This window comes from Echinops telfairi, unplaced genomic scaffold, assembly GCF_000313985.2.
Source record: "Echinops telfairi isolate 266 unplaced genomic scaffold, ASM31398v2 ScPeMD7_7410;HRSCAF=8448, whole genome shotgun sequence".
NCBI lineage: Eukaryota > Metazoa > Chordata > Mammalia > Afrosoricida > Tenrecidae > Echinops > Echinops telfairi.
The window spans coordinates 3,183,651-3,198,102 of NW_022111310.1; the positions used below are offsets into that span (position 1 = coordinate 3,183,651).

Here is a 14,452-nt window from a genome sequence, read left to right on the forward strand (position 1 = left end):
AAAGTCACCAGGTGTGCCAGCATCCTCCTGCCCCTGCTGCTGGTAGGGTGCTCTCTCCCTTCCACGCCTAAGGAAATTCCTTCTCTCTCTCTCTCTCTCTCTCTCTCTCTCTCACACACACACACACACACACTCCTCGTATCTCTACTTGCAGTCCTCAATACTCTGAGGCTGAGGCCACAGAAAATGTTAAGTCGTTTTAATCCTAAATAGCTAAAATGATCTTTTCTCATCACCAGGAGGGAGGAGAATCTGCATGCAAAGCTGTCCCTTAGCTCCCAGGGACACTGGGATTGGACACTTCCTGAACACACAAGATAAGCCAAGTCCTGCCTAAACGTGACAGCTTTTACTTGCCTGCCTTCCTGCACCGCAGGGAGCCAGTATCTTTATTCTTATCCCACCTAGGGGGAAACTGAGGCTCGGCGGAGCACGCCAGTGCTTGCTCAAGGTCACGAAGCACTCCAGAGACTGTCCTGAGACCTATAGTCTGGTCTTCAGGCTCTCGATGCGGTGGTCTTCTCCTTTTATCGCCAGAGTAATCTCTCCCCCATGGCTGGATAAAGGGGTCCCCTTGGTGGATCTTGAGGAAGTAGAGCTGAGGCAAGGCCTGGGGTATCCACTGCACTTCTCTGCCCCCCCCTGTCTCGATCCCCCCTGCACCAGACTGGGAGCTCCTTGTGGTCACCACGAGCTCCTTGTGGGCATCATCGTGTTGCCCCATCCTCATTCACTCACTCATAATTGTGGAGCGCTCTCTAGGTGCCAGGCGGTCCTCACGTGGTGCACGCAGAGGACAGGGGAGAACAATACTAGACAAATCGACACTTGTCATTACGAGCTGGCCCGTGGTCGGGGGAAAAAGGCAGGGATTGGAGAACATCTGGGAAAAGAAGACGAGCTGCACTGAGGGGCCATGGAGCGTGGCCTCCTTGAGAAAGGACCCTGAGAGCCGGCCTCCGAAAGACGTGCTGCGCGTGGCTGGAAAAAAGGACAGCAGGACACGAAGCATCGTGCTACCATGCTTGGTTCGTCCCAATGCCACTCCTGCTGAGAATGTCGCTTTCGTGCTGCACTGAACCAGAAAGCCAGTGCAGCCGCCAAGCGATTCGGATGGTGTGGCTTGGCCTGGGGCACCGGTAGAAATGAGATGCTCATGGGCCCACGAGACTGGAGTGCACCTCGAAGACATATTGCTCATAGGGCTCTCGCTCATGCACGCCTGGGTTTACTCCAAACAAGCCGGGTCTGAACATGTCACCGTGCTGTTTGGGGTTGGGGGAGGCTGCAGAGGGGTTCCCTCAGCTATACACTTGTCAGCGCCTCGATAAGGTGGCTTCAAAGTTAAAAAAAAAAAAAAAAAAAAAGATCCAACCCGAACAGCGACTTCCAAAGGGACCTGCTAGCCAGTTCAATTGAAGGCAGAGAGGTCCACTTATAAGCTTATGGGAACTGCTTTGGGGGGACGTTCCAACGAGGTCATCTTGATCGTTTACCTCAAAGGACACAGGGCCATCACAGAGGCTCATGATGAGGAAGTTTCAAGGAAACAGGAAAGTGCACTGGCGAGAAAAAATGGACCAAGAAACGCCTGTGCCAAGGCACATTTCCCATCACGCCAACCGACGTGGTCATTCGTCACGGATAGCCAGGGCTGTCCTACACAAACTGTCTCACAAATCCTGACCCTATCCACTCGTCAGCCCTCATCTTTTCCCTTCAAACTTCGTTTTGCTCCTCAAACTCAAAAGACTATGTAACAGGAGCGTGAGCTGACTCCCTCGGGATGCCCACAGTATACATGGCATAAATGGAAGTGTGCCCAATGCTTCCGGGAAGGGTGGGAGCGATGGGAACACCTCCTTCAGACGTATACCACCGAGACGGAGGGTCTGCCGCAGAAACGGCAGCGTCACGTTCTAATATAGCGGTGTGATGAAGGGCTCTACGATTGGGTGGCGATTCTCTTTTCGCCACCCTCGTACATAGGATGGGCGTGTGGAAGTCAGTCTACACACCGTGGACGCTTGAGTGTCGCCACGGATGCTCCAACTTATGCCCCCGACCTTTCAAATGCCCGCAGGGTCACCCGGGCTGCGCAGGTGCCAGCAGAGCTTCCAGCCTGAGAGACAGCAGGAAGAAAGGACTGGCGAGCTACTTCTCAAAACTTGCCAAGGAAAACGTACGTGTTCTGGTTCTCCAACCAGTGCTGGAAAAGGAGCTGCCTAGGGCGGGGAGGCCCGGGGCCACAGCAGGGCCCCCAAGCGCGAGTGTGCAGATCACACGGGGCTGGAGAACATTTCGCTCGGTCGTCCGTGGGGCCACTCACCCAGGTAGAAGCCAGCTCGCTGACAACTAACCACAGCAGTCAGGAGGAGGAAGGAGTGTCAGGGACGACGCCCACGCCTCTGGCTTGCAGAAACAGATGGAGAGTGGGGTTGTGTCTCAAGATAAGACATTGAGTGACACAGACAGGAGGTGACTCAACTCCTAGCCAAAGGGTGGGCAGTTCAAATCCACCCCTGGGAGAAAGATGTGGCGGCAGCCTGCTTCTGTTAAGACTCACAGCCTAGGGTAGAGCTGTTCTGTGTACTATCGCGCTGCTATGAGTCGGATTTCAATTCCACTACAATGGATTTGGTTTCCGTTTTTGTTTCTCAATACCAGAAAAGACCCTGGGACAAGAGCTAGTCTTACAACCACAACCAATAGGCTTCCTTCCTGGGCTGGCCCAGCCCAGTATGACCATCCTATTACGAATAGAGAAACCGTGTAGCTGCTATTTTGAGTACTAAGTGGGCAAGCTCTTCAACGTTTAATTTACATGTCACTAGTTTCAAAACTCATTCTAAAACCCTCCTATAATCTTACCAGGTTTACGTACACTGACATTATATCGCCCAAATTATTTCTGATCTAAAAATAATCACCCCATATGTTGCTTTGCCTGGAAAAAAAAAAGAGAGTTGAGAGAAATCATTGGAAAGGAAGGTTTTCCCCATTGCCAAGAACAGTGAGCCGATTCCCAGTTATACCTAAACGCATCTCTTCTCTTCTGAAGAAGTCTTACCAGAGGAGACGCGCTTCCAAGAGCACGTTCAGGGAAAAGGCTGCCCCAGCATCTCAAAGATCTTATATCAACATCAGGATTACCTGGGGCTCTTGCATGTCGATTAGAATGTAGAACATAGATTCAAATTCAGCATATGTGTGGCCTACCACTTATCTGTCCGTGTGTGGTGGCCTGTGTGCTGCTGTAATGCAGGAAGCGGTGCACTATTATTTCCGATAGCAGCAAGTGCATCCACTGAGGACAGGCTTCAGCGGAGCGTCCAGACTGAAACCAGATGAGGAAGAAGCACAGGCAGACTGCTGATGAAACAAGAGTTGTTCGTGAAGAGCAGTGGGTGATGTCTACTGAGCCTGAAGATGAGGCCCTCGGGTCAGAAGGCAGTCAACTACGACCAGGAGAAGAGCAGCCGCCTCAAAGCAGAACTGAGCTGAAAGATGTGGACGGAGCGGTGCTTTCAAGACCTTCCTTTGCTGGCGGGGCATGGCTCTGAGTAAGAAGAAACAGCGTAAGGATGAATGAGTCATTGGAACATGGAATGCACTGAGTAGGAATCTAGAAAAGTTGGACGTTGTCAAAAATGAAATGAAGACTTCTATCTTAGGTAGTAGAGCGCTGAAATGGATTGGTAGTGGCCATTTTAAATCAGACAATCACGTGGTTTCCAATGCTGGAAACGGCAGATTGGAGAGGAATGGAGTCAAATGTATTGTCAAAAAGATCATTTCAAGATCTATCTTGAAGCACAATATTGTTTGTGATCGGTTACTATCTGTGTGGCTACAGACAAACTCAGTGAATACAAGTACGATTCAAATTTATGCAAGAATCACTATAACCAACAGTGAAGAAATTGAAGAATTCCACCAATATCTTCAGTCTGAAAGTGATCAAACATGCAATCAAAATGCCTTGATAATTACTGGCGATAAAAATCTGAAAGTTGGAAATAAAAAAGGATTGGTAATTAGAAAACAAGTGAAAAAGAAAGAAAATCGGGTCTTGGTGACAGACATGACACTGAAAATCACATGACAGGATGTGGCAAGACCAACAACTTATCCGTTGCAAAACCCTTTTTTCAACAACACGAAAACAAACTGTGCACTTGGACCATGTCAGATGGAATACACAGAATCCAAATACACAGGAAAACCAAAGGAGTTGTGGGATGACATCAGGAACACCATACACTGGAAACACAAAAGGTCATTAAAGACGCAGGAGGGGAAGAAAAGATTAAAATAGAGGTCCTAAGAGAAGCTGAAAGTTGCTCTTGAATCTAGAGACGCTAAAGCCACTGGAAGAAATGATGACGTAAAGGAGTTCAATAGAATATTTCCAGGGGGATAAGGTAAAGGATTAGAATGAAACATGCAAACACCTGGAGTTAGAAGATCAAAAGGTCAGGGGATGCTCAGCCTATCTCAAGCAGAAATAACTAAAGAAAAAAAATCAAGGCTTAAGTTGTACTACTGAAGGATTCTATGTACAAGACAGTGAATGATGCAGGAGACATCAAAAGGAAAAGGAAAACACAGTCATTGAACCAAAAGGAATTGGCCAACCTCTAACCACTACAAGAAGTAGCATACGCTCAAGAACAGACGGCACTGGATGAAGAAAATCTAAGCTGTACTGAAGGTACTGGTGGAAAAACAAAACTACAGGAGTGGGCAGAATCTCAAGTAGGATGTTCCAACAACGGGATGCAGTGCTGGAAGTGCGGCCTCATCTATACTAAGAAACTGGAGAGACAACCACCTGGCCAAGACCGGAAGAGGTCCAGAGTTGTATCCATTTCGAAGGAAGGTGATCCAACAGAATACAGAAACTACTGAACAACATAATTAGGATCATAGGCGAGTACAATTTGGCTAAAGATAAATCAAAACTAAATGTAGCAGTTCATCAACAGAGCGTTGCCAAAAAGTCAAACCAGATTCAGACGAGAACGTGGAGCAAGAATTATCCAGTGGATCTTTATTGAAAGTAGGGACTGGCTGGAAGGTATTATTGGTGTGTTCTTGACTACACAAAATCATTTGACTGCGTGGATCACAACCAACTACGGACAACATCCGGAAGAAAAGGAATTCCAGAACACTCCACTGTGCTTAGGTGGAGTCTGTACAGAGTCAAGAGGCAGTTGTTGGAACACAAGTGGATGCTGTGTGGTTTAGAACCGAGAATGGTGTGGGTCGGGGGGGTGTTTTTTCAACATAACCATTTAAGCTGTGTGCTAAGCATCTGAGAAGTTGGGCTATGTAAGGAAGAAAGTGGCCGCCAGACCGGAGGATCAGTCTTGAACAAGATGCAGTGTGCATGTGACACAGGGGTGCTTGCTGACAGCATGGAGGCCTTGAAGCACGTGATGGAAATCAAAGATGCTAGCCCTTGGCATAGACTAATAACTTAATCCATAGTATAGATTACAACTTAATGTAAAAACAAAACAAAAACCTTCAAAGCTGGGCCAATACATTTCATAATGATAAACAGAGGAAAGAGAGAAACGATCAAGGATTTCATTTTACTTAGATCCACAACCAATCATCAGTGTGCATGGAAGCAGCAGTCAAGAAATCAAAGGATGTATTGCCCGGGGCAAGTCTGTTGCATAAGACCTCGTTAAAGAGTCAAAGATCAAAGATGCTGTTTCGATGACTTACGTCCACCTGACCACAGCCACGGTCTGCTCAGGCCCTGCGTGTGCATGGAAGTCGAGCACCGAAAAGGAAGCCTGCAGAGTAACTGGTCGTTTGAATCCTGGTGCCGGCAAAGAATCTTGAAACTGCCAGAACAACCAGATCTGTCTTGGAAAAAGTCAAACCAGAATTTTCTTTAGAAGAGAGGATGGTGAGACCTCATCTCATGGACTTTGGACGTGTTACCAGAAGAGCCCAGTCCCTGGAGAAGGCCCCATACTTGGTCAGAGAGCACAGGTCCGTGATAAAGAGGAAGCCCCTCAATGAAGACGGACACCGTGGCTGCAGCAATGGGCTCGGGCGTCAGACAACTGCGAGAAGGGCGAGGGCCTGGGCAGTGTTTCCTTCTGGCGTACACAGGGTTGCGATGAGTCGGAAGTAACTTAGCAGCACCTAACAATGACCACTTGATGGGGATGTTTAAAAAATTGGGTTGTTATTTTTGTTTGGTTGTGTGCTTGTCTGCTTCACATTTTTAACGCCGTCTCTATCGACTGCAGAAAAAGGGAGCAGCCCGCCTGGGGGGTCAGCCGTTTTCTCCTGTGTAGGCCCCTAACACACACCTCGCCCACTGCCATCAAATCTATTTGGGGCCATAGTGACCCTGGAGGACAGGGTTAACTGCCCCATAGGGGTTCCAAAGCTGTGCTTTTTTTTTACAGGGGGGAGGGCACCTCTGGCTCCTGCAGAGCCACTGGTGGGTTCAGCACCCACCTTTCCCTTGAACCTCTGCCCCTCAAGGCTTTTTGTAAAATCCCAGCTGGTACACAGTTTAAGCTTTGCAGACCCTATGTCATTCTCCCATATTCTCCCTCTTTCAAAAAACAACAACAATCTGTGTGTTGTGCATTGGTGTGGATTTACACTAAAGATCAACTTTGTCACCAACACTTTAGGCTACCAGTCAATCCCCTACACACAATAGTCTACCCTCAACCCTCTTGATTTCTCTTCTCCCTCTACCGTCTTTAGTCTCACCCAAGTAGCACCCATCAATCCTCCAGCTTTTTGCTTCATCTTTCCTCCCTTCCCCTCCCTACTCCTGGGCAATCTCCAAAGTTGGATCCCTTTAGCATGGACGTCTTTATTTTGGTTGTGGGTTTTGTGTCCCTCTTCTAACAGTGGTCTCCATAACATGTGCCCTCAGCGCAAGGTTCTCCAGGTCTATCCAAGCCAAGAGAAGCCGGGGGGTTTCGTGATCGTTCTTCATATATGCATCATATTCCATTGTGGATTCGTACCAGCATTTCTCCTTCCATTCTTCTACTGATGGGCATTTAAGGGATTTCCACTTTCTTGCTATTGTGAACAGCGCTGTACTGAACAGGGATGTGCATCATTTAGTTCTTTTAAACTCTAAAAATGTAAAAAACAGTTGGCAAGTAATTGAAAAAGCAGGTGCTGTGTTTTCTGGTTTTTGCTGACTCCTGATATAGTGGGGTTTTGTTTATTTGTTTGATTGTTTGTTTAATGACACTATAATTTACTCAAAACACCACTATTAAAATTGTGGTAAATATCCTCTAAGACATTTTACATGCATATTTTCATGAAATCTGACTAAGTACTATTTTGTAACCTGCTTTTTTTATTTAACAAGAAGTCATTAATGCCTTTCTTTGTCAGAACTGGATGAAGAAAGTATTGCATGCATTATCTAAAGAGCTAACAAAATTTATTCAAGTAATTCTCTCCTGAAACATTTTTAGGTTGCTTCCCATTTTTCACTATTATAGATGCTACTCCAACATAACTTTAGGATAAATATTTAGAAATTAGTTTCTGAATGAGAGAGTATACATATTTTAAAGTCATTTGCTAAATATTCTCAGATCACCCTCCAGAAAAATCGCACCAATTTATGCAACCCTCCCACCAGTAGCATGAGCATACATACTTTGTAATCTTCCCCCAAAATAGAAATGGCCACTTTCTATCTTTAACAAGCGGGTAGACAAATGGTATCTTAATGCTTTCCTTTGAATTTTTTTTAATAAGTAGCAAATATATTGATGGGGGATATCATTACCGATGTCAGATGTGTCTTGGCTGAAATCAGAGAATACAAAAAAGAAGTTTATCTATGCTTTATCGATTCAACCATGTTAAATCAAAGCAAATTATGGATAACATTGCAGAGAATGGGAATCCAGCACATAGCTTGCTCATGTGGTACCTGTATATAAACCCAAACACAGCCCTTCAATCAGCACGAAGGGATGCTTGTGTGGCTTAAACTCAAGAAAGGTGTCCCTCTCACCGTAGTTACTCACTAATCGGAGGAAATGGGCTGTCTGAAGAAGAAGGCAGCACCCGGGTTCGAGGAGGGCTCGCTGACAGCCCGCGACATGCAGCTGATGGATCACTGCTTGCTGGACGTAAAGAGGTCTCGAAGAACATGAGGAAGAACTGAGCTCACAGCCTTCAACACGGATGACATCTCAACATGCAACACAACTCCTCCCAACTGGACCAATCAGCAACATTAGGATCAATGGAGAAAAGATCGATGCTGTCAAGAATTTCATTGTACTTGAATCCACCATCAACATCCTTGGAATCAACAGTCTGGGTATCAGAGGATGTATCCCATTAGGCAAAGCTACTATGAAAGAAAAACATCTTGTTTTCATTGTGAATTGGGTAAAGGCTTACCAAGCAAGTCAGTTCATCATTCAATAATGCGTGCACATCCACGTCCTATCCTTGACAATACCTCCCGCCAGGTAACATCACTGATAGTCCATCTTCCCTGTGTTTGCTGTTTCCCTCCTCCTCCCTAACCTTCTGAACTCTGTCCCTGGGGAAATACTCCCCTTCTCATCCAGTCTCTGCTTTTAGCCAAGACCCATCTGACGGTCGATCGGCAGTGATCTCCTTCATAAACATATTTCCAAGTTGTTAGGTAAATTAAAATGAAAGCACGAAGGTACAATTTTTACTTATCAGATTGCTAAAGGTCTTTAAAAAATAGTCATTTCTATTTTGGTTGAAGATCGTCAAATATGTCGTACAAATTGGTGTAACTTTTCTGGAGAGTGTCTGGGAATATTTATCAAAGGACATTAAAATATGTATCATCTCCCATCCAGAAACAAATGGCTAAGAATGTATCCTCAGGTGAAGCTGGAGTATTATCTAGCCTAGTGAAAAGTGGGAACTGTCTCCATGCTCAAGGAGCGGAGGCAACTCCCGAAAACCTCGTTGGGGCGATTCAACACTCTGTATGCAGCTTTCATAAGGAAAGGGGAGGTAGCAAAAGAGGAGGCACCTAGATTTCAGAAAACATGCATTGAAAAATGTCTTAAAGGATGTACACCGTGATTTTAATTGTGTTATCTTTGAGTAAATTAGTTTCACTTCTTAAAAACCAGTATCAGGAGTCAGCAAATGATGGCACCTGTTTTTCTATGCCTTGCCGGCTGAGCGTGGCTTTGACATTTTTAAAGAGTCTTTAAAATACAAAATACAGCTTTGGGCCTGGAGCACCCCAGCAGATAGAAAGCCTTTGAGGCGGCTCCCGGCGACATGGCTGACACCCCCAGGGAGGGAGGGCTGAAACAGGCCCCCGCACCACGAAATGAGAAGGCGCCCGTGGACTTCGGCTACGTGGGCATCGACTCGATCCTGGAGCAGATGCGGAGAAAGGCTATGAAGCAGGGCTTTGAGTTCAACATCATGGTGGTCGGGCAGAGCGGCTTAGGGAAATCCACCTTAATCAACACGCTCTTCAAATCCAAAATCAGCCGGAAGTCCGTGCAGCCCGCCTCAGAGGAGCGCATCCCCAAAACCATCGAGATCAAGTCCATCACGCACGATATTGAGGAGAAGGGCGTCCGGATGAAGCTGACGGTGATTGACACTCCAGGTTTCGGGGACCACATCAACAATGAGAATTGCTGGCAGCCCATCATGAAGTTCATCAACGACCAATACGAGAAGTACCTGCAGGAGGAGGTCAACATCAACCGCAAGAAGCGCATCCCGGACACGCGTGTGCACTGCTGCCTCTACTTCATCCCGGCCACTGGCCACGCCCTCCGGCCACTGGACATTGAGTTCATGAAGCGCCTGAGCAAAGTGGTCAACATCGTCCCGGTCATTGCCAAGGCCGACATGCTGACCCTGGATGAGAGGGTCTACTTCAAACAGCGGATCACAGCAGATCTCCTGTCCAACGGCATCGACGTGTACCCCCAGAAGGAGTTCGACGAGGACTCCGAGGACCGGCTGGTGAACGAGAAGTTCCGAGAGATGATTCCGTTTGCCGTGGTGGGCAGTGACCACGAGTACCAGGTCAATGGGAAGAGGATTCTGGGCAGGAAGACCAAGTGGGGCACCATCGAAGTGGAGAACACCACGCACTGCGAGTTTGCCTACCTGCGAGACCTCCTCATCAGGACGCACATGCAGAACATCAAGGACATCACCAGCAGCATCCACTTCGAAGCGTACCGGGTGAAGCGCCTCCACGAGGGCAGCAGCCTCCTGTCCAACGGCGTCGAGGACAAGGACCCAGATGCACAGGAGATGTAACCCCGCCCGCCAGCCCCGCCCCGCCCCACCCCCAGGCTGCCCGCCCGCCGTCCGCCCCGCCCTGTTTGTTTTATTTTATATAATTTCTCCACTTGTCATCGCCCCGCCCCTACACGCTGCCCAGTAACAAGATCACCTGTCTCAAAAAAAAAAAAAATACAAAATACAGGAGAACATGCGACAGAGGCACACGAAATGGCCTGCAAATCCTAAAATATGTCCTGCCTGGGCCTTTACCAAAGTCCTGGTGGAGCAGCAGGTAAGCGCATGCTTGGCAGTTTGCACCCCGAGCTGCTCTGCAGGACAAGACTCTGCAGTCTGTCTCCATAAAGGTTTGCAACCTTGGGTCACCTTGACTCTGAGCTGACTTGCTGGCAATGGGTCTGGTTTCAGTGAGAGGCCCTTACAGTGAGAGTTTGCTGCCCCCAGCTCTCCATGGCTCTCCTCATTTCCAACAGTGAGACAAGGTTAACAGTGTCAAAGCAAGCATACACAAAACAACAACGAAGAGATAAAAAGGATGTCGTTTTCTAAGATGTCCTTACTGTAGTGATTTAAAATGAATTGATCTACTGAAGAATTAGGAAAAGAATTAAGAGAAGAATTGTAAAACTAAGAAAGAAATGTATGCTCAATGCAGGCTAAAAGTGATTTAGAAATGTGGCCCTGAGCTTCCTAGTGGCCAAGGCAAGAAGATGTACGTGATACAAGATCCACATGCTCTGAAAACACCCCAGGTGCTTAGGAGAAGTGTGATGGCTGTTCTTGACTGAGACAACACCAGCTCTGCCACGTCAGACAGTGAATCTTTCACTGATCGGACTGGTCCAGAGAGGGAATAAATGAACTTTGGATTGGTGAAAGGCACGTCTTTAATTTCAGGTATGACCTCCCTGTGGCTGCCCAGAGCCCTCTCTACCTCCTTTCTGCTTCTTGTTGGCTTCCAGATGCAGGTCTTTTAGGTATAAGAGTTCGGATCCCACAGCATTTACATGTGTGATCACTCTAAGTCACCCACCCGATGACCCCATGACATTAGGTAGCTCACATGCCGACACCCCCACCACCACCCCCAGCACTCCTCCAAGCCAGGGCTCTCTCCTTCCTGCATTCCTTGAAGAAAGTGCCCGGAACACCGGGCTGTCTGCAGAACATCCAGTCACTGGTCCCGTGGAAGAGCTCCTTTTCAGCTGCTGGGACAGACGCTGCCTCTGGAGGTCTGACAGAGTGAAGGACTGGAGCAGACAGACGTCTGCATTGTGAAGGACTGCTGGAAGGCAGTCACGGTGACACCAGCTAATGGGAAACGGTTCACTGGCCTTGGCGAGTGCACGCCAGTGCTCATTCCGTCTACCAGGAGATGTCACACGCTGGTTCTTCACGGCGGCGAAGGCTCTGCATGTGGGGCTGGGGAGCTTTGTCCAAAGCAGAGATGTCCAGACCCCCTCAGGGGAAGCCCGAGCTCGCTCGTGTTTCGAAACGTCTCCCTTGGTGTTTCAGATGCCCATGCGCAGCGGGACCCTCATGAGTGGTGGGCCTTGGGGTTTCCATCCTGACCTTCCCGCTTACTAATCCCATGACCTGAAGTGAGTGGCTTAGCTTTGCTGGGCTTCGTATTTCTCATCTGTGAAATGGCTTAGAATCCCCCCCAAATTCCAAACCTACTGCCCTCGAGTCTGTTCTGATTCACAGCGACCCTGTAGGGCCGCCAGAGGAGAGCTATTTCGGGGAGCAATTGTTGCTGTGAGGTGTCATCAAATGGGTTCTGCCCCATAGCGACCCTGTGCACAACAGAACCAGACACCGCCCAGTGCGGCGCCACCCTCCCCCTGCTCCTATGCCAGAGCCCGGGCCTGCAGGCTCTGGGGCATTTCATCTCATGGAGGGCTGCCCTCTTCTGCGCAGCCCCTCTTCCCCCATCCTCCTGACAGCATGTCCAATGGATGGGAGACATTGGAAGTCTTGTCCCCTTTGCCTCTAAGGGGCACGCTGGCTGTACTTCTAAGACAGAGCTGTGTGTCAGACCCAGGTCAGTCCATGGTCCTTTCAACACTCATCACCAGCACCACCATTCAAACACATGGATTCCTCTTCCAGGGTCCTTCTTCAATGGCCAACTCTCACAGGCAGATGAGGCAACGGAAAATACCATGGCTTGGTCAGACGCACCTTAGTCTTCAAAGTAACACCCTTGCTTTGCAACACTGTAAGGAGGTTGTGTGCAGCAGATTTACCCTGTGTGCAGCACAGGGGAGGAGAGGCCCCTTTAAGTGCTTACCAGGATGCTGAGCACAGCGACAGAGCTTACTGAAAGCCGAATCGTCAGCTCAGTTGGCTGGCACCCTGGATCCTGGTTCTAATGAGTGAACATTGGTCTTTTTAGGGCCTCGTCTTTGTGCCCACCCTTCTCCCATGTAACAGTGTCCCTTTACATCTGAACCTCTGACTTGGGCACCTGCAATTGTTCAGTGCCTTGAGAAGGACTGGGCAAGTCATGAAAATAAGAGAACAGAGCAGGGGTCAAAACACTGGACAGAAACACACCTTGCACACGACACCTGTAGGAATGAATCATCTTTAATACATAGAAGGAATGCAGTCTCCAATTTCCGTAGAAACTCGTGGTTTAACGTCTGCGGCTCCTGTTTTAATAGAGACACCGGAGAAATAGTTCCTCAGCAGAAGAAAAACAACATTGCAAATGTGCAGGGTGGCAGTGGGGTATCCAAGGGCCCGTGGAGGGGGTGGGGGAGCCCTGCCCATCTAAGCGGACAGTGGCCATTCCGCTTCAGCTGATCGACACCACACGGGAAGGTGGCTCAGTTTGATATGATTTTTTTTTTAAGAGAAAGAAGAATTTGGGTTTTTAAAGAGTTGGCTTCATTTTTGCTCATTTTTTAAAAATTAGTTTTATTGGCACATAATTCAGGTATCATATCATTCAATAGTTCAATCATATCATGAGGAGTTGTACAATCCTCACCCCATTCAATTTCAGAACATGTTCTTCTTTCTTGTGCTTACTGTCAGTAGCTCTCTATTTCCCCTCACTTTCCCTGCGACACCCCCAAGACACCATTCATCCAGCTACTGTCTCTGGATTTACCTCTCCTGGATTTCATATATAGAAAAGCATTCAAAAAATAAACCAATAGAAGCTCCAAAATTGGTGGTGAGGAGGGTGTAGGAGCCCTGGTAGGGTTTGATCAAGGGCAATGTAACCGTGAGGACACTTTGTTCTATTAAACCAGCATTCCATGATGCTCACCTTCCCAACACAATCACTGAAGACAAAGCAGGTGCACAGCAAATGTGGTGAAGAAAGCTGATGGAGCCCGGCTATCAAAAGATCTAGTGTCTGGGGTCTTAAAGGCTTGAAGATAAACCAGCAGCCATCTAGTTGAGAAACAACAAAGTCCACATGGAAAAAGCACACCAGCCTGTATAGTCAAGGTGTCAATAGGATCAGGTTTTAGGCATCAAAGAACAAAAAATCGTATCATTGTGAATGAGGGGGAGTGCAGAGTACAGACCCAAAGCCCATCTGTAGGCAACTGGACATCCCCTTACAGAAGGGTTGTGGGGAGGAGACAAGCCAGTCAGGGTGCAGTGTAGCAACAATGAAACATACAACTTTCCTCTAGTTCTTTAATGCTTCTTCCTTCCCCCACTATCATGATCCCAATTCTACCTTACAAATTTGGCTAGACCAGAGGATGTACACTGGTACAGATAGGAACTGGAAACACAGAATCCAGGACAGATGAACCCCTCAGGACGGTGGTGAGAGTGGCAATACCAGGAGGGTGGAGTGGAAAGTGAGCACTGATTACAAGGATCAATATATAATCCCCTCCCTGGAGGATGAACAATAGAAGAGTGGGTGAAAGGAGACGTTAGACAGTGAAGACATGAAAAATAATGATAATTTATAAGCTATCAAGGGTTCATGGGGGAGGAGCTGATACCAAGGGCTCAAGTAGAAAGCAAATGTTTTGTGAATGATGATGGCAACAAATGTACAAATGTGCATGACACAATTTTTGTATGTATGGATTGTGATAAGAGTTGTACGAGTCCCCAGTAAAATGATTAGAAGAAGAAGAAGCTAACAAGAATTACAAAGTAAAAGAGGGGA

At 47.6% G+C, this 14,452-nt stretch overlaps 1 protein-coding gene across 1 annotated transcript; it reads left to right on the forward strand.

The window, feature by feature from the left end:
* Positions 1 to 9,285: 9,285 nt before the first annotated feature.
* Positions 9,286 to 10,449, forward strand: LOC101652747 (septin-9). The gene has a single exon (XM_004710987.3). It carries the CDS (start codon positions 9,307 to 9,309, stop codon positions 10,312 to 10,314), a length of 1,008 nt encoding a protein of 335 aa, XP_004711044.1. The 5' UTR covers positions 9,286 to 9,306; the 3' UTR covers positions 10,315 to 10,449.
* Positions 10,450 to 14,452: the final 4,003 nt, after the last annotated feature.